Raw genomic sequence first — 22,018 nt, forward strand, 5'->3', positions numbered from 1 at the left:
GAGAGACATGTTTTTACTATTTTTTAAGTTATTGATATTGACCATCCTATTAAAATAGGATATATATAACTTGCAATTGTTGATACAAATTGATGTGCCATAAACTTAAACAAAACGAAAAAGAAGTCTGAAAACATGGAAGAATAAAAAAATTCCAAAGCAAATATGAGCTATAGATGGAAATAGCTAAAGCTAAAAATGCCATTGTAATTTTTAATATGGTATTTTTGTGGATTAATACTGCATAGAATACAAGAAAACGTTTGAAAACATGGAAACTTAGAACACAGTCTTTGTTCTTGCAAACGATATATTCAATCAAGCAAGCTTTATGTGGATGAGTTAAGATCATCAGTAAGACATGGAAATTGAACTTTGCTTCATTTATTACATGTTATTAATTGTTCAAGTAAACCAGACCAGGTTCAGAGAAAGGTATGGTGAATCCTGAAGCTATGTGCCAAAATCATTAGGGAACTAACATGATAAAAGAAGTGCACCATGAGATCAGAACATCTCAGTGGACAAGAAAAGAAGCTAAGTCAAAAACTGCTTTAATGAAAAACTGAAATAGTAAAATCAAGTTCATGTTGTGAGGCTGTTAAATTTCCATTCCAATTGATTTCCAGAAAAAAAAAATGGAAAAAGGAAAAGAAACTTCAGAAAGCAACAGTTTTTGAGAATTTCCTTATTGTTTATCCTTGTAAAACCAAGGTTTGGTTAATTTCGATTTTGATGATAACAAATCAAGGTTTGAAACTAATGATTTATCTTTAAGTGTCTTTAGATAAGATGATTTTCGAAGTGACAATCACAAAGATTACATCAAGCCAAAGGAAAAATCAAGACGGAGAAGACCTTAAAGAGAAGATCAATCAAGACCTATTCTTTATGATCTCTTTGTAAGGTTGTTGGTACACTAAGATTATGCATTTCATTTTTACTTAAGCACCTAAAATTATGCAGGTGTCTAAATCTAAATCGGTTTTATTATTTTATAAATTAGATGAAGAATCTTTCCAAATGAAAACCACCTTTGTTTAGTGTCATTCATAGTTAAAAGAGTTTTCAAAATGACAAAGAGTTTATCTAGCTAGATTTCCCTAAGGATTTTATGTTAACAATGTAAAAGTTGCAAAAACTATAGAGTTCATTTATGCATCTTTTAATGATTTTTATAAACACTGAAGAAAGGAGTGCAGCTTCTCAGTGGAATCCAAGGAGTTCGAGATTGTCGTGGAGGGTAGAAGAGGAAAAATCCAAGGTTTTATTGTGGAGAAGAAGGGAGGGGTGTCATCATGGGTCCAATTGGGTTCGGATAGCATAGGGTTTTTCTTAGAAGGGTTGAATCTCTGTATTAAGGACGAGAAAGAAGCAAGATGGAGAAGGGAATGGAAAGAGCAGGGGAGAACGTATGCTATGATTCGAGGGATGAACAAAGCGGGGGGGTTTATACGGCTAGGGGTCTCCGATATAGAGGGGAAGAGGTTCTGCATTTTCATCCCGAGAGGTAGAAGGGATAAAAAGGGGTGGATGACCATGGCGGAGAAGCTTAATCAGATGGTAGGGCTTCTCGGTAAAAAACCAACTAACCAGAAAGAAAAGGTTGCAGAGAAGGCTGGTGGGGGAAGCTCGTTTGCAGCAATGGTGAAACGATCAATGTCGGGTACCCCAAATGTAGTTGCAGTGAAGGCGAAAAGGGAGGAATCCATAGGACTTTTACAGAAATTGAATCATTGTGCTGTGGCGAGGTGGAAAGATAGGTTAGGGGGAGAAGAGACCTTGCGAAGTTGGGGCAAACCTGGGCAAAGTCGTGGAATCTCAAAGGCAGTTTAGGGCTGGCTAAGCTGGATAAGGAAAGAGTGTTGCTAGAATTTGAAAAATTGGAGAAGGTCAGACGCGTTGTTTCCTTTGGGCATCGTGCGATGGAAGGAAGCCAGGTAAGGCTGGAATATTGGAATCCAAGGAATGGATGTTGGGCAGAGGAGGAAGAGAGAAAGGAAGCCTGGGTGAGGTTAGTTGGGCTTCCAATCTCGTTTTGGAGCCCAGAGATATTGAAGAAAGTGGGGGACGAATGTGGAGGGTTCATCGCAGTCGATGAACAGACGAAGCTGATGGGGGAACTCCAATGGGCCAGAATCTTGGTGAGATTGAAAGGAGATTTTAGACCGAGTGTTCTGGAGATCGAAGCTGAGGAGGAGACTTACGCGGTGTCCTTATGGTGGGAGTGTTGGCCGGTGATAAGGAGAAAACGCAAAAACGAAGTTAGCCCTGAGGTTAGGGGTGAGGAGATGTCACGCGCGGGGCAGCGAGTGACGAAAGAGTGGGTGAGCGTGAGGCCCGAGGTGCAGAACCTATCAGTCGATGGGATGGATGTGCAGGGGCCGGGGCCGGGTCGGGTTGAGGTCAGCCTTGATCTGAGTCCGACATCACGAACCTGGGCTTCTAATGGAAACTCTGTAAGTCCATGTGAGGGCCCAAAGTTGAGCGAGCCCATGGACTTGAAAAGGAAAGGTGTGGTTGTAAGTGATTATGGCCCAGAGGCAGGCCCGTCACTTAGAGTGGAAGATGTGGGCTGCTACGCAAAAGGCCCAGCTTCGCCTTTAGTCCGTCCGTCAAACGAAGGCCCAAGTGGTTCAAAGGGTTGCTCCCAACAGCCCAATCCAGGTGGTAATTTAAAGGAGGGCCCAAAATCATCAGTAGCCCAAGTGGAGATGGACTCCCTGCTGCAGCGTCTCGTCCCCAGTCATCCTCCTGCACCAGAGCCTTTCGTTGCGAGGGAGTCTGACCACACAAGGAAGCTTCAAGGTGGGGTCAGGCTGACAGAGACGGATAGGGCGCTCGAAGAGGAAGCAATGAGGTATGGAATGGGGTCTAGTTCTTGGGGGAAAAGGGTTTTAGGGGATTCTCATCTCAACTCTTTTATTTTTTATCGGACTCCGGAGGGGGAGTTTTTCGATCATTCTGGGGATTTGGGTGAGGCAGTTCGGACTGATAATTCAATGTGGCTTACAGTGTATGAGGCTAGTAATGAAAGGATGAATGGATGCAAGGAATTGGGACCATCCAAAAACAGTAGTGATAAAGGCAGGGGGATGGATGGGGTTGGGGACATATATGATGGTCAAGTTGAGGGAAGGGAGTTGGAGGGCAAATGGGAAGAGAGTGGCTTGGCGAGGTTCAGCCAGTTCCTGGGATTCCCCACGGAGGGGTTGGAGAAGGAAATATTGAATTTTTTGACCAAAATCAGAAAAAGAAGGGAGAAAATTCATAGCAAAGAGCTACTGGAAAAGTCTAAATTTGAAAGGGAGCTAAGAAGATTGGAATGCTCCATAAATTATGAGGGGGGGATGAAACAGAAAGGCTCGGTACAGGGCAAAGGGCGTCAAATTGTGATTGTCCAATGAAGGTGAAAATTCTGAGCTGGAATGTGAGAGGAGCAAATCATAGCTCCAAAAGAAAAGTGATAAAGACGTTTATAAGAAATCAGAGGGTGGACCTAATTTGTATTCAGGAGACAAAAATGCAAATTATGATGAACAGTATAGCGAGAAGTTTAGGCTCTGGGAGATTCCTAGATTGGAAAGCTGTGAATGCGGAGGGGGCTTCGGGAGGAATTTTTATATGTTGGGACAAGAGGACTTTGGACATTATAGATTGGGAGGAGGGACAGTTTACGTTATCTTGCAGATTCCGGAACATAGAAAATGGGATTGTCTGGGTGTTTACGGGAGTTTATGGTCCATTCTCTAAAGTGGAAAGGGATGCGTTATGGGAAGAGTTTGGGGCAATTAGAGGGTTGTGGGAAGACCCCTGGTGTTTAGGGGGGGATTTTAATATTACTTTGTTTCCGAGGGAAAGGAGCAGACAAAGGAGAATTAGCGCAGCAATGAGGAAATTTGCTAAAACTGTGAATGATCTTGGGCTGGTGGATCTTCCTCTTCAGGGGGGAGAATGTACTTGGAATGGGGGCCAGAATAATCAGACCTGGGCGCGTTTGGACAGGTTCCTGGTGACTCCGTGCTGGTTAGACCAGTTCAGTGGGATTAATCAATGTAGACTGCCCCGTCCGGTATCTGATCATTTCCCAATAATGTTAGTGGGGGGTGGGATAAGACGTGGGCCGACTCCATTCAGATTCGAAAACATGTGGCTTAAGGCTGAGGGATTCAAAGAGCTGGTGCGTAGCTGGTGGCAAGGAATTGATGTAAGGGGCAGTGCTAGTTACAAGTTGGCTACTAAGATGAAGGAAATAAAAAAAAAATTGAAAGTCTGGAATAGGGAAGTCTTCGGTAAGCTGGAGAGCAACAAATCTGAAGCCTTGCAGCAGGTGGAATTCTGGGATAGGGAGGAAGAGGAGAGAGTTCTGACTGTGGAGGAAACAGAGCTGAAGAAAGAGGCTAAAGAAAATTACAGAAAATGGGTGATGATGGAGGAAACTCACTGGAGACAGCTTTCAAGGGAAATATGGCTAAAGGAGGGGGATAGAAACACGGGGTTCTTTCATCGTATGGCAAGTGCTCACCGTAGGAATAATTCTCTGGAGAGAATTAAGATCAATGGGGAATGGCTTCTAGAGGAGCAGGAAATTAGGGAAGGAATAGCTAATGCGTTTAAAAATTTTCTCTCAGAAGATACGGGGTGGAAGGCGGATATTGGGGGAATTCAGCTTGAACAGATCAGCCATCAAGAGGCTGAGAATCTGGAGAGGCCCTTTTCAGAGGATGAAATCCATGCAGCCCTAATGGAGATGAATAGGGATAAAGCCCCTGGCCCGGATGGCTTTACTCTGGCCTTTTGGCAAAGCTGTTGGGAGTTTATCAAGGAGGAGATTCTAGAAATGTTCAAGGAATTCTATGAACATAGCTCTTTCCTCAAGAGCCTTAACAATACTTTCTTGGTGTTGATTCCCAAGAAAAGTGGGGCTGAGGACCTTGGAGACTTTAGACCCATTAGTCTTCTGGGGGGGCTGTACAAGTTATTGGCTAAAGTGCTAGCTAACAGACTGAAGATAGTGGTTGGAAAGGTGGTCTCTAACTCTCAGAATGCCTTTGTGAGGGGAAGACAAATTCTAGACGCCTCCTTAATTGCAAACGAAGTGATAGACTCGTGGCAGAAACGAAAAGAAAAGGGTCTTATATGCAAGCTAGATATAGAAAAAGCTTATGATAGTATCAACTGGAAGTTTCTGTTGAAGGTGTTGCAAAAAATGGGCTTTGGGCCTAAGTGGGTGGGGTGGATGTGGAGTTGCCTATCCTCAGCCAAATTTTCAGTGTTGGTTAACGGTGTGCCTGCAGGTTTCTTTCCTAGCACTAAAGGTCTTAGACAAGGAGATCCCCTGTCTCCTTATCTCTTTGTTATGGGGATGGAAGTGTTAGATGTTCTTATTAGGAGAGCTGTGGAGGGGGGTTTCTTATCAGGGTGTAATATAAGGGGTGGCAATGAACCCCCTCTGAGTATCTCTCACTTGTTTTTTGCTGACGATACAATTATATTCTGTGATGCTAGAAAGGAGCATCTAACCCATTTAAGCTGGATTTTATTCTGGTTTGAAGCGGCGTCAGGCCTAAGGATTAATTTAGCCAAGAGTGAAATCATTCCAGTTGGAGAAGTGGTGGAGATGGAGGAGTTGGCTGTTGAGCTAGGTTGCAGGGTGGGGTCTTTACCTTCTCAGTACTTGGGTCTTCCCTTAGGGGCTCCTAATAAAGCGCCTTATATGTGGGATGGGGTGGAAGAGAGAGTCAGGAGGAGACTAGTTCTTTGGAAACGGCAATATATTTCTAAAGGGGAAAAAGTCACTTTAATAAAGAGCACTTTGGCTAGCATGCCAATCTATCAAATGTCTATCTTTAGAATGCCCAAGATTGTTGCTAGAAGACTGGAGAAAGTGCAAAGGGACTTCTTGTGGGGAGGGGGAAATATGGAGGGGAAAATTCACTTGGTAAATTGGGAAGTGGTATGCACAGATAAGGATAAAGGTGGGCTAGGCCTTAGGAAGCTAGCTATGTTGAACAAAGCTCTGCTTGGCAAGTGGATATGGAGATTTGCTTGTGACAAAGATAATCTTTGGAAACAAGTGATCAAGGTGAAGTATGGGCAGGAGGAGTTTGGGTGGAGGCCAAAGAAGGCTAATGGGGCAGTGGGAGTAGGGGTTTGGAAAGAGATTTGGAAAGAAGCAGATTGGTGTTGAAATAACATGACGTTCAAAGCAGGGAAGGGCAACACGATCAGATTTTGGACAGATGTGTGGTGTACAGAGTCAGCGCTGTCCCAATGCTTTCCTCATCTCTTTGGTATGACGGCTCAAAGGAATGCAACGGTTGAGGAAATGTGGGACCAAAATTCGGGACAAGGAAATTGGAATCTGAATTTTTTGCGGGATTTCAATGATTGGGAGATGGAGTTGGTTAGGGATTTTCTACATATATTGAGGGGTCACAAGCCCTCTCTGGAGGAAGATTCAGTCCTGTGGAGGAAAGGAAAAAGAGGTCAGTTTAGGGTCAAGGAAGCTTATAGCTTGTTGGCGAGGTCTGCTGATACAGATTTTCCTTCTAGGAGCATTTGGGTGGCAAGGGTGCCAACTAAAGTTGCTTTTTTTGCATGGGAGGCGACATGGGGGAAGGTGCTCACTTTGGATAGACTTCAAAGAAGAGGGCTTCAACTTCCAAATCGCTGCTTCCTGTGTGGTTGCGAGGAAGAAAGTGTAAATCATATCCTTATACATTGGACAGTGGTTAGAGCTCTATGGGATATTGTTTTTGGTTTAGTTGATGTGAAATGGGTTTTTCCAGAAAGTGTAAAGGAGGTCTTAGCTAGCTGGAGGGGCTCGTTTGTGGGAAAGAAAAGGAAAAAGATTTGGGACGCCATTCCGTTGTGTATTTTTTGGACGGTGTGGAAGGAGAGGAATAGATTAGCTTTTAGGGGAGGTGTGTTGAATGTGCAGAAGTTAAAGAATTTTTTTGTTTGTAATCTGTGGAGTTGGGCCAAATTGTATGTAGGTGAGGAGGCGTTCTCCCTTATAGGTTTCCTAGAGTGGATAGCTTCCATTTAAAGGGAGGTGATTTCTTTTGTTGTTGTTTTTTGAGGCCTTAGCTGCCTTGTATACTCCCTGTATACCTTGTGGCGTTGTGCCTTTTGAATGAATATCCTTTACTTATCAAAAAAAAAAAAGGTTCGATATTGAAACAATTTGAATCGTTAAAGGTCAATTGTGCATTAATTTCCATATTTTGTGTATGTTTGACCAAGGTTTGACCGAAGTGGCTCAACCGGTTACCATTAATTTGGCTCAATCGATTATTGTTCACTCAACTTGCTATTATTCCTTCGGCTCAACAGTTTCCTGTTCACTCAACTAGTTGAGACTATTTACACAACCGGTTGAGACTATTTACTCAACTAGTTGAGAGTTGAGACCATTCACTCAACCAATCAAGGATAGGTCAAACCGGTGATTGACTGGTTGAGCTCCTCTAACCTAACGATAACTTTTTGTACCTTCCGCTATCCAACGGCTAATAGCCAATTCAACCAATTGGTCAAACTCCAACTATGTCTAACTGCTAGTTTGGGCTTCCAACTCCTATTTGAAGGCCCCATACTTCTTATATTGCTGGGATGTTTTTAGAGTGCACTTGCTTTCAAACTTGCATCTCATCTTAGTACACCATTAACCCTAATTTCTTTGTATTCCATTGTGCCAAATTGTAAACTAGGATTTATATTCCTATCAAATTTTTTTTTGTATACCCTGTGAGGTAAGCTCAAATGTGGAGTATCACTTGAGAGAAAAATCTAAGTGTGAGGCATCACTTAGTATTTGCCAACTATGAGGTATCACTTGGGGAGTTCAAGAGTGAGAAATCTCTTGGTTTGGAAGCCTTAGTATAATGGAACCTAAAGCTTGGGATTGAACCTAAAGGAAAGTCGATGTAGGTTGAGATTGCCACTATAAATCTTAAGGTTGTATTTCCCTCTTCCCTACCCCCTTTATTTATTTATTTTGATATTGATTTTTATCATACTATTACTTATATCGTCTCTTGCATTCTTTAAGTTTAAATTTGCAAAAAGTGATCATCACCTTATTTACCCTCCCTCTAAGGTGATTAAATTAGGTTGATATAGCCAGAATTATAACAATCCCTTTATCTTAGGCAAGCCAAGTAGCAAAGCTTTTAGTGAAAGTTGAAGTGTACAAAGCTACAACACAATTTACTATTATTAATTAAGAAGTCACTGCTAATTATTCACATGAGTACAATGACAAATAACAATCAAATTTTGAGATAAGGAAAACTTAAATGTATGAGGACTAAAATGGAGAATGAGATTTGGGTACGGGTAAAGAATTTGTACCTTCCAAGGACTACTCTTTGCAAGAAAAACTTGCCCCTGGAATTGAAAACAGGTTGTGTCATTTCTAGCAATAAGGTCATGAAATGAAAAAAAATCAAGAGAACTAATATCCAAGAAGAAATATTGATAAGATTAGAGCATGATTATTAAAAACAACAAAGTAGAAGGTAATTATTGCCAATATATCAAACACAGAACAGAGTCGTGTGCATCACACGTTATTGTTGCAATCACATATCAGATCAAAGTGAAATATCATGGTACAGCAAGTTGAAAACAGATGTAAGGAAAAAAAAAAAAAAAAAACCCTGGCCTATTTCAATAATGTCATATATGGCAAAACCTAATCATGTGGGTGATGGGCCCCAGTTACAAAGGGCAACCAAGCAATCTTAAGCAATATTATAGCCCTAATAGTAGGAGAATGTGGGAGGAAGATGAAACCAAGGAGGAAGAAGAAACTAGAATAGAAAAAGATACAATGTCAAATATAATTTTTTTTCCTTGCTCATCTATGTTAACCTAAAACTCTCTACATTCATTTGGTATAATGGACCTTACTATAAGACTCTAGACATTTTATAAGCAATTAGAAATGAGAATAGACCTGGTAACAAAATAGGACTTAAATTTTTACAATAAAAATAAGACTAAGCCTCTTCCAAATATAAAGAATCTATAATTATTGGTGGTCTAGACAGAAAACCAAGTACACACCTTCTGTCGCCAACTACTTCCAGAAGTTCCTCTACTATAATTGTAAATGATCAAAGCTATAAAAATGACACCCTCACTGCCTTCTTAACATCTTTTGGCCAAAATTTCAAGCAACATGCCATATCATCACATCTGGAACCGGAACCACAAGATGATCCCATATTAACATTTGCACTTTAAAGGCCACATACATTGATCACACATGCTGGTCAAAGTTGACATGGTGTTGGTCAATCAAACCCATATATAGCAAGTGAGATTTCAAAAGGCATGGGGGCACAAGAGTCTGGGCATGAAAATTTTGACGAGGGGACCCACATCTGATGGTTTGGAGCTTACATCAAAGTAGGAGCCAATAAGTTCATAAAGATCGCTACCGAGATTTTAGAAGAAGGGTTTCTATTGGTAGCTTTTTCCTTTGTACAATGCCTCATGAATTATATGCATAGGACTTTTTACTCAATCATATTCTGCCACCAATGCTCCACTGTGAATTCTTGAACCTCTGGTCTTCCAAGAGTTAGATATTTTCTGTTGTATTCAACTTTGGGCTACATGACCCATAAGCAATGGTTAAATTTTGAGTGTCTACTCATGCCGAATTCTATACATGAGTTGTTTTTAGACATTTCAGTAGCTCTTATTGAAACTGTAAACTATAGTTCATGGAGTGATCCTGTTAATTTCAAGGTAATTTAGGACTGAAGATTATATTTCTCCGATAAAAGGAAAGAATGAAACAAGTTTGTTATGAGAAAAGATCATAACAATCGGGCACACAAAGATCCTAAATATTACCAGTGACTCCTTTGAGTAGTAAGGAATGCGAGGTAAAGTGAGTATAGCTGTTGCAAACCAATCAGTAACTGCATCAACAGAGAGCTCTCCTTCATACCTAATTTAAAAAAAAAAAGGAAATCAATTTTACATTTTCACTGTATAACATCTAATAAGCAGGAGATATGATTTGTTCCAGAAAAAACAGCATCAGTAAAGAATGTGGATATTTGTAATAGCCTTCGGAAAAGGTTCAGAGCTCAAGAAAGCTTCCACAATTCTATATTCTTCAGCTAAAATTCAAAATCCATCTGGAGCTCACCTAACTAGACAATCTGAAGTTCTACAACCTGAGGGAAATGCAACAAGTGAAGGGAGGCCTGCATGCACAGTTAAAAACAAAGAAATAACAAGTAAGAGTTCTCAGTCATAGTTAAAATTAGTATCTAGCTCATAAACTTACATGACAAAATAACTGGAACATGCACAAAATAAATGCAATGTAAAAAATAAAAATAAAAAGGTGAAGTGGCACAATAAATTCCAGCCTGGAAGCTAACAGATTAAACACGTGGGATGACCGTTATAATATAGGTGTAACTGTTATAATGCTCACGGATCTTTGTGAAAGCACATCAACAGAAAGGCACAACTCCTAAAGATTCTGCATTCAGGTATTTGAATTTATGCTAAGAATCCTCATAATCAACACAAATATGCAAGAATAGTAATCAGAAGAGTTTGCAAGGGTGTCTCCAGGCCTATTGTCAAGAAAAAATTTACAAGTATCCATGATCAACATTGAACAAATGTTAGTAAAAAGGCTGTCCTAAGAATTTAGAAATTGCTTAGAATTGATATCTAGAACAAGAAGATGCAACTAACGGAAATAAGAAATAGCATGACAGTACTGGAAGCATCAAAAGAATGATAGTAGATAAGAAATAATACAGAAAGTGATAAGAAAGCGTCAAAAATCAAAGTGTCCAACTGACATTTCCACAGAAGATATTGCATATTTGAAAATAAGTAATATAACGGGCAGCTACGGATGGAATAATTGTCTCTCAGTTTAATTGGAAAAACTTGCAAGCATTGAAATTTTAAGTGAAACTTCAGTTAAATCCTAATGCAACCACAGGTGTCTTAGCTTAGAGCTAGCATGCGACCATTATGGAGCACATACCAGGGATTCAATACTACCTAGTGAAACAAAAAAATACAAAAAAGAACCCCAAGGTGGACAATCATGGAGAAAAAGCACTAAGGGTGTTTGGCTCACAAGAATGACTGACCCAGAATGGGTATTCATTTCTCTTTCTTCCATTTCCAATGTTTTCGATATGATTTGAAGAAGTGGATGTTACTGACACGTTGCCAATATGCAAAATATGGGAATTGCAAACCCAGTAAGGATGCTGGATTTCCCATATTTGACAGAAGGAGAAGAGGAAGAGGAGATGAAGAGAACAAGAGATCAGTGTTCCAAGTTGATCCAATCTACCAAATTATTCAGATAATTTATCCATTACTTTTCACCTTCCATCTTATAATTTAACTACTCTACTAGAATTCGTAGGATGGTTTAATCCAAGGGAAGACAGAGAACAGCAAGTGATGCCTGACATTAACATTGATTAGAAGATGAATTGTTGCCCCATCCATATATAAATGAGGAACCTTCACAAAATTTTGTAATGGCCTCAAATCATTTGAATTGCATGTTAGACTCAGAGGATTCAGAACCTGAACTAGGAAGCAAAAAGAAACAAAAACAAAAAACAATAAAACAATAAAACAATTAGAAAAATAAAAACAAAAAAGAAGAAGAAAAAAGAAGAGAAGGGAAATAACAAGAAAAATCAATCATAAGAAAATCAGCTAGTAATCTATATAAAGTGTATCACAAAGGCGCACCCCAAGACACTTCAGAGATGGAAAGGCTTTGTGAATACAAGTTCCTCCAAGTCCTGTTAATGTAGTATCCAATTCTTTTGTACAATTTCACTAATTACTTTATTTTTCTTTTTGATTGAAAACAAATAAGTCATTAGTATTAATATTTAAATACAAGTGAAGGATGAGAAATTCTTCCGAAAATACATAGGATTAGGCAACAAGATAGCTATAAAGTGTAGGAATAAAACAAGAATTTATATAAAATATAAAAAAACAGTGTCACCAAATAGATTCAGATATTCATAAGAAAAAACAGTTTTCAATATTCCTATGAGCTGATATGCCCTTTCCAACAGCTCCAAGAAGATCCTTATAACTTAATTCACATAGCTGTTATCTTCTGTCATATATTTTTGCTCCAGAGATTGAATATCTCTGCCTATGAAAGAGGGAACTGACTAGAGCAGCTGGTCTGATCTAAGTAATAGAAAGGAAGCTAGCTTTTCACCTCAGTTTTAACCATGTAGTTCCACCATAGGCTAGACTAAGGGGATCCTCTTACTGAAAATGAAAAATAAAAAACAAAAAAGACAAGGAATTTCTGAGTCACAGTACTATCTCCTTTACTTATTTTGTCCATTAGCCTCTACTTAAACAACTGACCTTCGTAAAATAAATAAAGAAATAAAATTAACAAAACTAAAATAAAAATGAAAAAAAAAAACGTTTTCATTTGACAGTCATGTGGCTCCCAATTTAATCCACATAGGGTTAGGGCTTTAACCCAAGTAAACTCGATATACATTATTTGTCCATTACTTAATTTAAGCTTTTAGGTTAAACTTGAAAACTAATATGATATTAGAACTTTGACTTATGGGAGATTATGAGTTTGAACTTCTCCGATATTATTTCCCCCGTTGATTGAGTCCATGTGCAAGCCCAAAAAGAAGGCTGACCATGAGGCAGGTTGTTAGGGCTTTAACCAAGTCAACTTGATGTTCACATACATTATTGACCATTAACTAACAGTTTAATCTTTTGGGTCAGATTGGTAGCATAACCCATATAAAATCTTCTAAAATATGCATGCACATGCATATGTGTGGATAAGTGTATGTATAATTAAGTTGATAATGTAAATATATATAAGACCTACCATTCCGAAAGAAAGGTTGTCCTGTAGGTTTCTTCTCAGCAAGGTATGCTGCAAGCCTTGCATCACCAAGTTCCACCATGCCAGTATTTGCAACCCCCTCCAAAAAAGTAGCTGCAGGTAAAACAATTAAAAAAATTTAAAAATTTAAAATATAATAAAATAATAATTAAAAAAAAAAAAAAACACCTTAAATGTTTGAAGGGTTAACATAAATGAATACAACCTTGGTGCAAGTAAATGAACCAGAATCATAGTGATCACTCAAAAGAGCATCCAACTAATACAAACAATACTTCCATCAGTTAACCATTTCAACAAGATCCTTTCCAGCACCAGAATCATAGTGGTCACTCAAAACAGCATCAGTATCACAGTGATCACCCATAAGAACATCCAACTAATACAAACTTCCATTAGTTAATCATTACAACAAAATCTTTTTCCTAATGGGTGAAGTTAATTAAGCAGTCATCGCAATAGAATATCATGCAAGGTGTAAGTTCTCTAAGAATTTTATCCAAAATTGGTCCTTCCAGTAGAGAATTCAGCTCAGTTGCACCAGTGGCTGACAAACTGTATCGACTTCCAAAGCAAAATAAATGCAGTTTCACAGTTTGTTTTTCTTTTTCCCTTTTCAATAAACTGAAATTCAGTAGGTCAGGAGCATATGACTTCAAGAAGACACATCTTTTCGATGGGCAATTTAAGCATTTAGTGACAGATAGGCAAGCAGTACTAAAGAACTATAAAAGAAAAAGTGATGGAAAAAAATGTTAAAAAATTAATTTTCACAATTTTGATATATTACCAAATGAAGAACATACCAATTCTTTTCCAGTCATTAGAAAATTGTCTGCAGCTGTTGCTTCCCAATGAATATATCTGAAGTGAAATTTCAGCAACAGTCAAAACAATAGTGGATACAAAAGAAACAAAAGAAATCTTTTCAATAATACTGACTTGAAATGATAATAATAATAAACAACAATAAAAATATAACAACAAAAAATGGTTAGATGTTCACCAGAAATAACAAAAATCTCAGCTCTAGAAAAGAGGGTGCATGATATGCTTATTTGGATAAGATACAAGTACAGGACATTAGACATTTTCATCATTCAGATAAATGATTGGACAACTTTCTTGCATAAACAAAAGGTTTTGTTAAGCTGCATATGGATAGGAGTTATGTCAGAATAAAAAGAAATTGGTTTGTAATGATATATTGGTAAGATTAAGATTGTCTCATTAGTGTAGTATAAAGGATATTTTTGACATCTTTTAGTTAAAATACTAAGATGTTACTTGGGTGTGCCTGCAAGAAACAAAGGTGGAAGCTATGTCAATGGTCTTGGTCAAGAATTGTTGGAGGGGTGGTGGTCTTTTGGGATGGAGGTTGGTTCTTACCCAGTCTCTTGTCATTTCAGATCTTGTGACTTGTGCGGAAAACTTTACTTGGGTGTTTTCAGGGATTTACAGCTCTGTGGATTGGAGAGAACTCGAAGCTTTTTAGGAGGAGTTGGGGGCCATCAGAGAGCTATGGGAAGATCCATGGTGTAATAGAGGGGATTTCAATATGGTCTAATTCTTGGAGGAAAAAAAAATTTGTGTCAGAATTTCTCCAACCATGAGAAAATTCTCCAAGTTTATAGAAGAGCTTTCTCTGGTTGATCTCCCCTTGATAGAGGGCTCTTTCACATTGCATAGAGGACTGAATAGGCAATCAATGAAAAGAATCCCCTTTTTCCTAATCAAGAGTGATTTGGAGGATCACTTTACAAATACAATGCAAATCCTGTTGCCAAGGCCAGCGTTTGATCATTTCCCTACTTTAATGGGTGGAGATGGGGTATATTTGAAAACTTGTGGCTCAAGGTGAAGGGATTCAAAGATATGATGCCTTGGTGGGAAATTGACCAGTTCAATGGATCTTGTGGCTTCGTCTTAGGGTCAAAGTTGAAAGCATGAAAGGAGGATTTTAAAGCTTGGAATAAAGGAGTCTTGGGGAACACAGCACCCCACAAGGCTTGGGCGTTGGATCAGATCAACTTTTGGGAAAGCAAGGCGAAGGAAGGACCTCTTTCCTTGGAAGATAGGGAAACTAGAAGGTTGCTATTAGAAGAGTTTAATTATTAGGTCATCTTAGAGGGAACTCTTGCAGGCAAAAATCAAGGGAGGTGTGACTAAAGGAAAGGGACAAAAATACAAAGTTTTTCACAAAATGACTAATGTTCAACATAGAAGAAATTTAACAAGGAGAATTTGGGTAAATGGAGAGTGGGTGATGGAGGACGTTGAGATTCAAGAAAAGGTTGTGAATTATTTTCACCTTCAATTGTCAAATTCAATGGGGAAGTGGAGACTGAACATATATGGCATGCCTTTCAAAAAGTTGAGTAATGAGAACTCTTGTAGGTTGGAAGAGGTGTTCACTGAGAAAAAGATTCATGATGCTCTTATAGATCTTAACAGGGACAAAGCCTTAGACCCAATGGCTTTTCATTGACATTTTGGCAACATTGTGGGGATTTTGTATAGGAGGAGATTTTGGATGTATTCAGAGATTTTTTTTGCAAGATGTACCTTTGAGAAAAGTCTAAATACTATTTTTGTGGTTTTGATTCCAAAAAAAGGTGGGGCTAAAGATTTAAAAGTGTTTAGACCCATTAGCTTTGTGGTAAGTCTATACAAAATTTTAACTAAATTTTTGGTTAATAGATTGAAGAAAGTGATTGGGGAAGTAGTATCAAAGCCTTAGAATGTGTTTTTGGAAAAAAGACAAATCCCATTCCTAATTGCTAATGAAGCGATTAATTCAAGATTAAGGAGTCACATAAGGGGACTTGTATGTAAGTTAGACACTAAAAAAGCCTATGACCATGTAAATTGGAACTTCCTCTTGGAAGTGATGTGAAATATGAGCTTTAGGCAGAAATAGATTGATTGGATTCAATTTTGCATTTCAACAACAAGATTTTCAGTTTTGTTAAATGGTGTTCCTACAAGCTTCTATTAAAGTATAAGGGCTTTGAGATAAGGGGAATCCTTATCCCCTCATCTTTTTGTTAGGGGTGATAAAGGCTCTTAGCATTCCCTTGACTAGGGCAGGGGAGGATGACTTTATTTAGGGTTTCAGGGTAGGAAGAGGAACTGGACGAGTTGAGATTCCTCACCTTCTGTTAGCTGACAATTGCCTTCTTTTTTGTGAACCTTGTTCAATTCATTAATCTATATGGCTTAGATTTTACTATGGTTTAAGGCTTCTTCAAAACTAAAAGTTAACTTGAACAGAAGTGAACTAATTATGATAGGGAAGGTCCCTAATGTGGATGAGCTAGCGTCAGTGTTGGGTTATGGAGTGGGAAAACCACCTGTCACTTACTTCAAGTTACCCCTAGGTGCTCCCTTCAAGGATTAAGTTGCTCGGAACACAGTAGAGGAGGGATTCTCTAAAAGACTAGCCCTATGGAAAAGAAAGTATCTCTCAAGCAGAGGGAGACTTGCCTTATTAAAATGTAATCTTAGCACCCTACAACTTTATTTCATGTCATTTTTTGCTATTCTCAAATTGGTGACTCTGAGACTAGAGAAAATTCAAAGAGATTTCCGATGAGGAGGAGGGGCTCTTGAGTAAAACCCCATCTAGTGAAATGGTCATCAATCTACAAAGATAAAAAGAAAGGGGGTTCTAGGCATCAAGGAGTTGTCCATCCTCAATAAAACATTACAAGGAAAATGGTGTTAGAGATTCATTGTGGAGAGGGATAGGTTATGGAGAAAGGTCATAGTAGGAAAGTTTGGAGAAAAGCCAAAAGGATGGTGCTCCCAACCCTCAGGTAAGAAGGGAAAGTAATGGTGTTGGCTTATGGAACTTGATAAGAAACAGATAGGGGTTTGTTAGGCCAAAATGAGATTAGAGGTAGGCAATAAGAGAAGAATCAAATTTTGGCAAGATGTGTGGGGTGGTGATGTTCCTTTAAAGGGTTCTTTTCTATCTTTATTCTTCTTTGTGGCTTCCAAGAAGCATGGGTGGATGATGCATGGGAGGTAGAAGGCGGGCTGGTCATGTGGAACCCGTGCTTCATAAGACATTTCCAAGATTAGGAGATGGATAATGTTGAGAAACTTCTTCAAAAGCTATTCATGTTAAGAAGAAGCATGAGGATAGAATAGCATGGAAGGCTAACAAAAGTAGAGAATTCTCAATGAAGTCTTTCTACCCTGCCTAAAGTGTCTATCCCCTCAAAGATAGTATGGGGCTCTTAGGCTCCTACCAAAGTGGTTTTTTTCACGTGGCATGGTATTTGGGGAGGGATCCTAACCATGGACCAACTTAAAAAAAGAGGATGGTATTTGGCAGGTTATTGTTGTATGCTATACTACATGGGTTTGAGTATGGGTGTTGAGTGTGAATACATGTCTAGGTGTTGGATCCTTGCATCATTAAATCTTAAGACATGGGGATTCAAACGAAAATGGATCTCAACTATAGGTGCAATTACTTAGATACAACATCAATGAAAATAAATTAACACGAACTACAAGCACAATAAGATAAGTATAATTTACCTATAATACTACATTGTTAATTATAGTTAGAAACTTGGAAAATATATTTATTACATCTTTGATATTTTAATAAGATGTTAAGCATTATTTTACTTTGATACTACAACAAATCATACATGAACCTATTTAGTATAAGCTTTTAATTTTAATAGGATGTTCAGAAAAATCTTTAAGAAAATGTGATACCACGTTATTAGTAAACCTAGATTAGTTTAAAACTTTGAAAATTTATCTTAATTTTGTGATAAAAATCATCAAATTACCAGATGTTGAGAAATTATAACTCATGCAAAAATTTTAACTTTTCATATGAACTATTATAACTTATCTCTACATTTTTTAAGATATTAATTTTGATATTTATCTTTAGATTTTTTATGCTATTAATTATTATTTTATCTTTAACTTTTATATAATATTAATTATTACATTTATCTTTAAATTTTATCTACTATAATTTTAAAAAAAAATTAAAGAAATAGATAAAGAACTTCTTCAGTAACAAGAGTTAGAAATTAATTCTAAATTTCTTCATTTTTTTATTAAAATTTATTTTATACCATTATCATATATAATTTAAAAAAATAAGAAAGAATTAAAAAACACAAAAAACAGTAATAGGCTAAGTAGTCATATCCGATGCAATACAAGCATATCCAATATGGATCTCACACCTGCCGCCGTGTCATATCATATCGACATGGGTATTTTAGCTGAAATTAATGCATCCATGTACCACAAGTTGTATGTGTAAAAATGCAAAATAATCAATAGACCATTTCTTTGTCCATTATGGGGAAAACTAGAGGGTTGTGGCACTTTTTACTTTCTTTATTTTGCATTTCATGGTTTCTTCCTCATTCAGTGAAAAACTTGTTAATTGGTTAGAATGGGAGCTTTGTGAGCGAAAGAGAAGAAGGGCTTGAAAAACATGTCTTGTTTGCCTTTTCTAGACAATTTGGAAGGAACACAACCAAAGAACCCTTAAGGGTGCAATACATAAACAAATCTCTAAAGGACTCCTTTATATCTAATCTATACATGTGATGACACTGGTATCTTCAAGATAAGGTTCAAAGCTGGTCCACCATCCTTTATAGATTTTATTACGTAGTTATGTTCAAAGTATTAGATTAGGGTTGTGGTTGTTGGTTGTTTATTTTTGTGTTCTCACATGTATATAGATTTTATTACGTAGTTATGTTCAAAGTATTAGATTAGGGTTGTGATTGTTGGTTGTTTATTTTTGTCTTCTCACATGTATACTTCACATGTATTGTGTATGCCTCTTTTTGATTGGGGCTTTTAATTTTTTTCATAGGCACTTTTAATTATATATATATATATATGCATGTATGTATATTCTTATTTGCCTATCCAAAAAAAATCTAAAAAGTTAAACTCTCATTTATATCCCACTTTTTTCAATTATCATTTCTCTTTGCTGCTTCTGCTTTTACAACAGTTCTCTACTCATGCTGCACGAGTAATTGGTCTTTGACAGCCATATTGTTTCCATATAGAGGATAAAATAAAAAAGCAACAGCATGCTAGAATATATGGGTTCATGTTAAGATATCAAATACATGTCAACAAAATTTGGTCAGTTTTCATACCTGAATCAGCAACGGCTCAGTCTTTTCCAACACAGAATGGAAATCATTTGAGGTAATCACATTAAAAACATGATCTCCAGGATCTGATAAAAAAAATTGCATGGTGATCCCATGCATTAACCTATCAGAACTGTATTTCCACTGCTAGAAGGTCATGTGAATAACATCATTTTCAGGAAACCAAATACTTCAGAATATAACAACTTAACCAACCAGAAGAAGCAGCACTTAGCAATGGAAGGTTGATTCCTGAGAAGCTAACCCCAGAAAAGTGCTTTTTGACATTTTCAAAAACATCCTACAGCAAAGAAAACAACGACATTGTTGGAAAACAATAATGCCTAAATCCTAAAACAAAAATGGAGGAAATACAAAGTAAAGTGATATTCAAAATAAAAGGCTAAGAGCCATTTACTCACTATTTGCTCATCAATGTCAAATATGTCATAGTCCCTTTTCCACAATGGATCAGTCAGGAGTTCAAAAGCATATCTAATCTGCAAAACAAAAGCATATCTTCAACTTAGTAGTAGCACTGAAAGAAAGGGAAGAATGGAGATTCTTTTCCCTGTTCAAGTTCTAAAAGTTCTTTCTGAAAGAAAACATCATTTGTGAAAGTGTTTCTTATAATTTCATTTCATTCAAGGATGATCTAAAACAATTCTTCCTGGGAAGACTCTCACATCTAACCAATTATGTTTCAACGATCACTATTTTCTGTGCTGAGCCTGATAGTATATAATCTGACTACTGATTGTAATAAACAAAGCACCTTGAACAAAAAAACAAATAACTTACTGACCTTAAGAAAATCAATAGTCTCAGGAACTTCCGTGCCTGAATTCCTGAAATTACCACAATTAATAGTTTAAAAAGACATCCTGAGTAAATAAACAGTCAAAAAGTTATACTAAGTACCATTAGTTGCCTTATTTCAAGCAAAGATCTCTATGATCCGTACAAATTAAAAGAACTATGCTTAATTCAAGAAAAGACCGCATAAAGACCTTTTCAAGCAAAGATCTCTATGATCTAGAAGGAAAAAGTATTGTGCTTAATTAAAGAAATGTCTAAGATATGAAGGAAGAGACTGCAAAAAGAAATGATAAAACCATAATGGTTCTCATAAATCATGAAGGAAAGGAAAGAAGGAAGGAAAAAAGGAAAAAGAAATAGAAAAAGAAAAATAAGAGGAAAACAAAATGTAACCTTGAACCCAATGAATTCTTCCTCCACTCTCTCCCAGCTTTCCTCACTTTTTAAAACAGCACATGAGGAGTTTTTAAATGTACAAGATTTCTAGATTTTCCATCATTTTTTCTCTTTCCTTTTTTTTTTTATCACATCCAAACTACAAAAATTGGTCGTCTTCTAACCCTTTTTTCCTTTTCCTCATTATTTTAGAGGTTCAAGAAAGTCTAAAAGCACCAGAGTTTTAAAAAGGAAAAGAAAAATTGCAATCGAAAAGGAGTAAACAAAAATATCAAATACCTGACTTGCACTGTTAAGACCAATGTAATGATGGAGTTTAAACATCCATAAATTGACTCAATAGTTTCAACATCTGGAGTGACCTAAGTCTAACTAAATATGAAGTTCAGAACCTTGTAGAACAGAAAGTGATGTTTGGGTGTTAGACTTCCATAAACTTTGAAAGACTTTTACAAGTTCATTCTCCTTATTAACAATAGTACTCCAAAAGATAGTCCCTTTTCACAATTATAGAACCATCTAATATCTCAAGTTCCCATGCTTTATGGAATCTGGACCAAAAAAAAAAAAATCATGATTCCAATTTGTTTATGCATTTTAGAGTAAAGAAAACCTTTTCCTAGTTCTCCTGTTTTATGAGAAAATACATCATATATCCAGAGAAAAATAAAACAAGCACACCATATGGCAGGATCACTCCCAGGCAAACGAGGAACAAGAGAAGTGAGAAAGGTATGCAAGGGAATTGGGCAACAGCCACAACCCTGCCACTATACAACCAATCTGAATCAATAAGACACATAGTTTCGTTAAAGTTCCTAGAGGTCTGAGCATCCCTCTTTGCTAGGAAGGAAGGTTCTTGGTTACTATTTATGACCTTCCTCATCAGTAACCAAAATTTAGATGAACCAGCCCATGCCCAGCCATGGCTAAGGAATGACAGTAATTGAATGACCTAAACCAAACAACCAACAATGCCCCTAGCCACAGTTTCCTATGAACCTTCTAGAACCACACTAACTCCCACATTTGTAAACACTCCCAGCCAGCTTATAATAGACAAAAATGAAATATGATCTCTTCCAATACTGCCTATATCCAATCGACCAGATTCCATAGAGATTATCCCTCAAAGTTAATTCAATTTTCCTTCTGGAGGAGGAACCTGATCAGATACCCTTAACACTATTCCGCCTAATAATGAGCATGGCCCCCTTGGTCATGTTACAGTTTGATACAACATCCTTGAACTCATTAAATCCTGAAGTATTATCTCAATTCTTTACCCTGCAAAATCCAAATATTCCTCTCCCCAAACAGCCTATCCATAGCCAAGATGGCTGCCACAAACTACAACTAGCTTCTCTCAACTCTCTTCTTACCTCAGCAAAGGATTTGCTCACTAAAAAGGGACAACTTGTTTACGGTATATATATAGACACCCACAGTATAGTGAACATGGTGAGAAACCACTCCCACCACTTAGCCTCTCTTCTGCTCTCCTAATGCAAAAGTCATGTAAAATCATACAAATCCTATAGTTTGTCACCTATGACTTTCACTTTTAAGAAAGTTGTCAACTTCTTTCTTTGATAGGCAAACTAAGAATATATATTAAGAGTGTCTGAAATAGGGTGCAACAAAGTACACATGATGTATACAAATAGCGCCCAACAGGCAAGCAAAAAGGAAGAGTACTCTTCAATCTCCA

At 37.5% G+C, this 22,018-nt stretch overlaps 1 protein-coding gene across 1 annotated transcript in view; it reads right to left on the reverse strand.

Annotated features, from left to right (window-relative positions):
• LOC117904602 overlaps nucleotides 1-22,018 on the reverse strand; it is a 31,989-nt gene that overhangs the window by 8,916 nt on the left and 1,055 nt on the right. Inside the window, exons 3-11 of the mRNA XM_034817288.1 lie at nucleotides 19,898-19,940; nucleotides 19,515-19,592; nucleotides 19,309-19,393; nucleotides 19,096-19,178; nucleotides 13,735-13,792; nucleotides 12,911-13,021; nucleotides 10,175-10,232; nucleotides 9,874-9,970; nucleotides 8,359-8,394 (exon numbers count right to left, since the gene is read on the reverse strand). Coding sequence (XP_034673179.1) covers nucleotides 8,359-8,394; nucleotides 9,874-9,970; nucleotides 10,175-10,232; nucleotides 12,911-13,021; nucleotides 13,735-13,792; nucleotides 19,096-19,178; nucleotides 19,309-19,393; nucleotides 19,515-19,592; nucleotides 19,898-19,940 — 649 coding nt within the window. The remainder of the gene's footprint in view (nucleotides 1-8,358; nucleotides 8,395-9,873; nucleotides 9,971-10,174; nucleotides 10,233-12,910; nucleotides 13,022-13,734; nucleotides 13,793-19,095; nucleotides 19,179-19,308; nucleotides 19,394-19,514; nucleotides 19,593-19,897; nucleotides 19,941-22,018) is intronic.

The sequence above is a fragment of the Vitis riparia genome, chromosome 17 (genome assembly GCF_004353265.1).
Source record: "Vitis riparia cultivar Riparia Gloire de Montpellier isolate 1030 chromosome 17, EGFV_Vit.rip_1.0, whole genome shotgun sequence".
In the NCBI taxonomy this organism is placed as follows: Eukaryota; Viridiplantae; Streptophyta; class Magnoliopsida; order Vitales; family Vitaceae; genus Vitis; species Vitis riparia.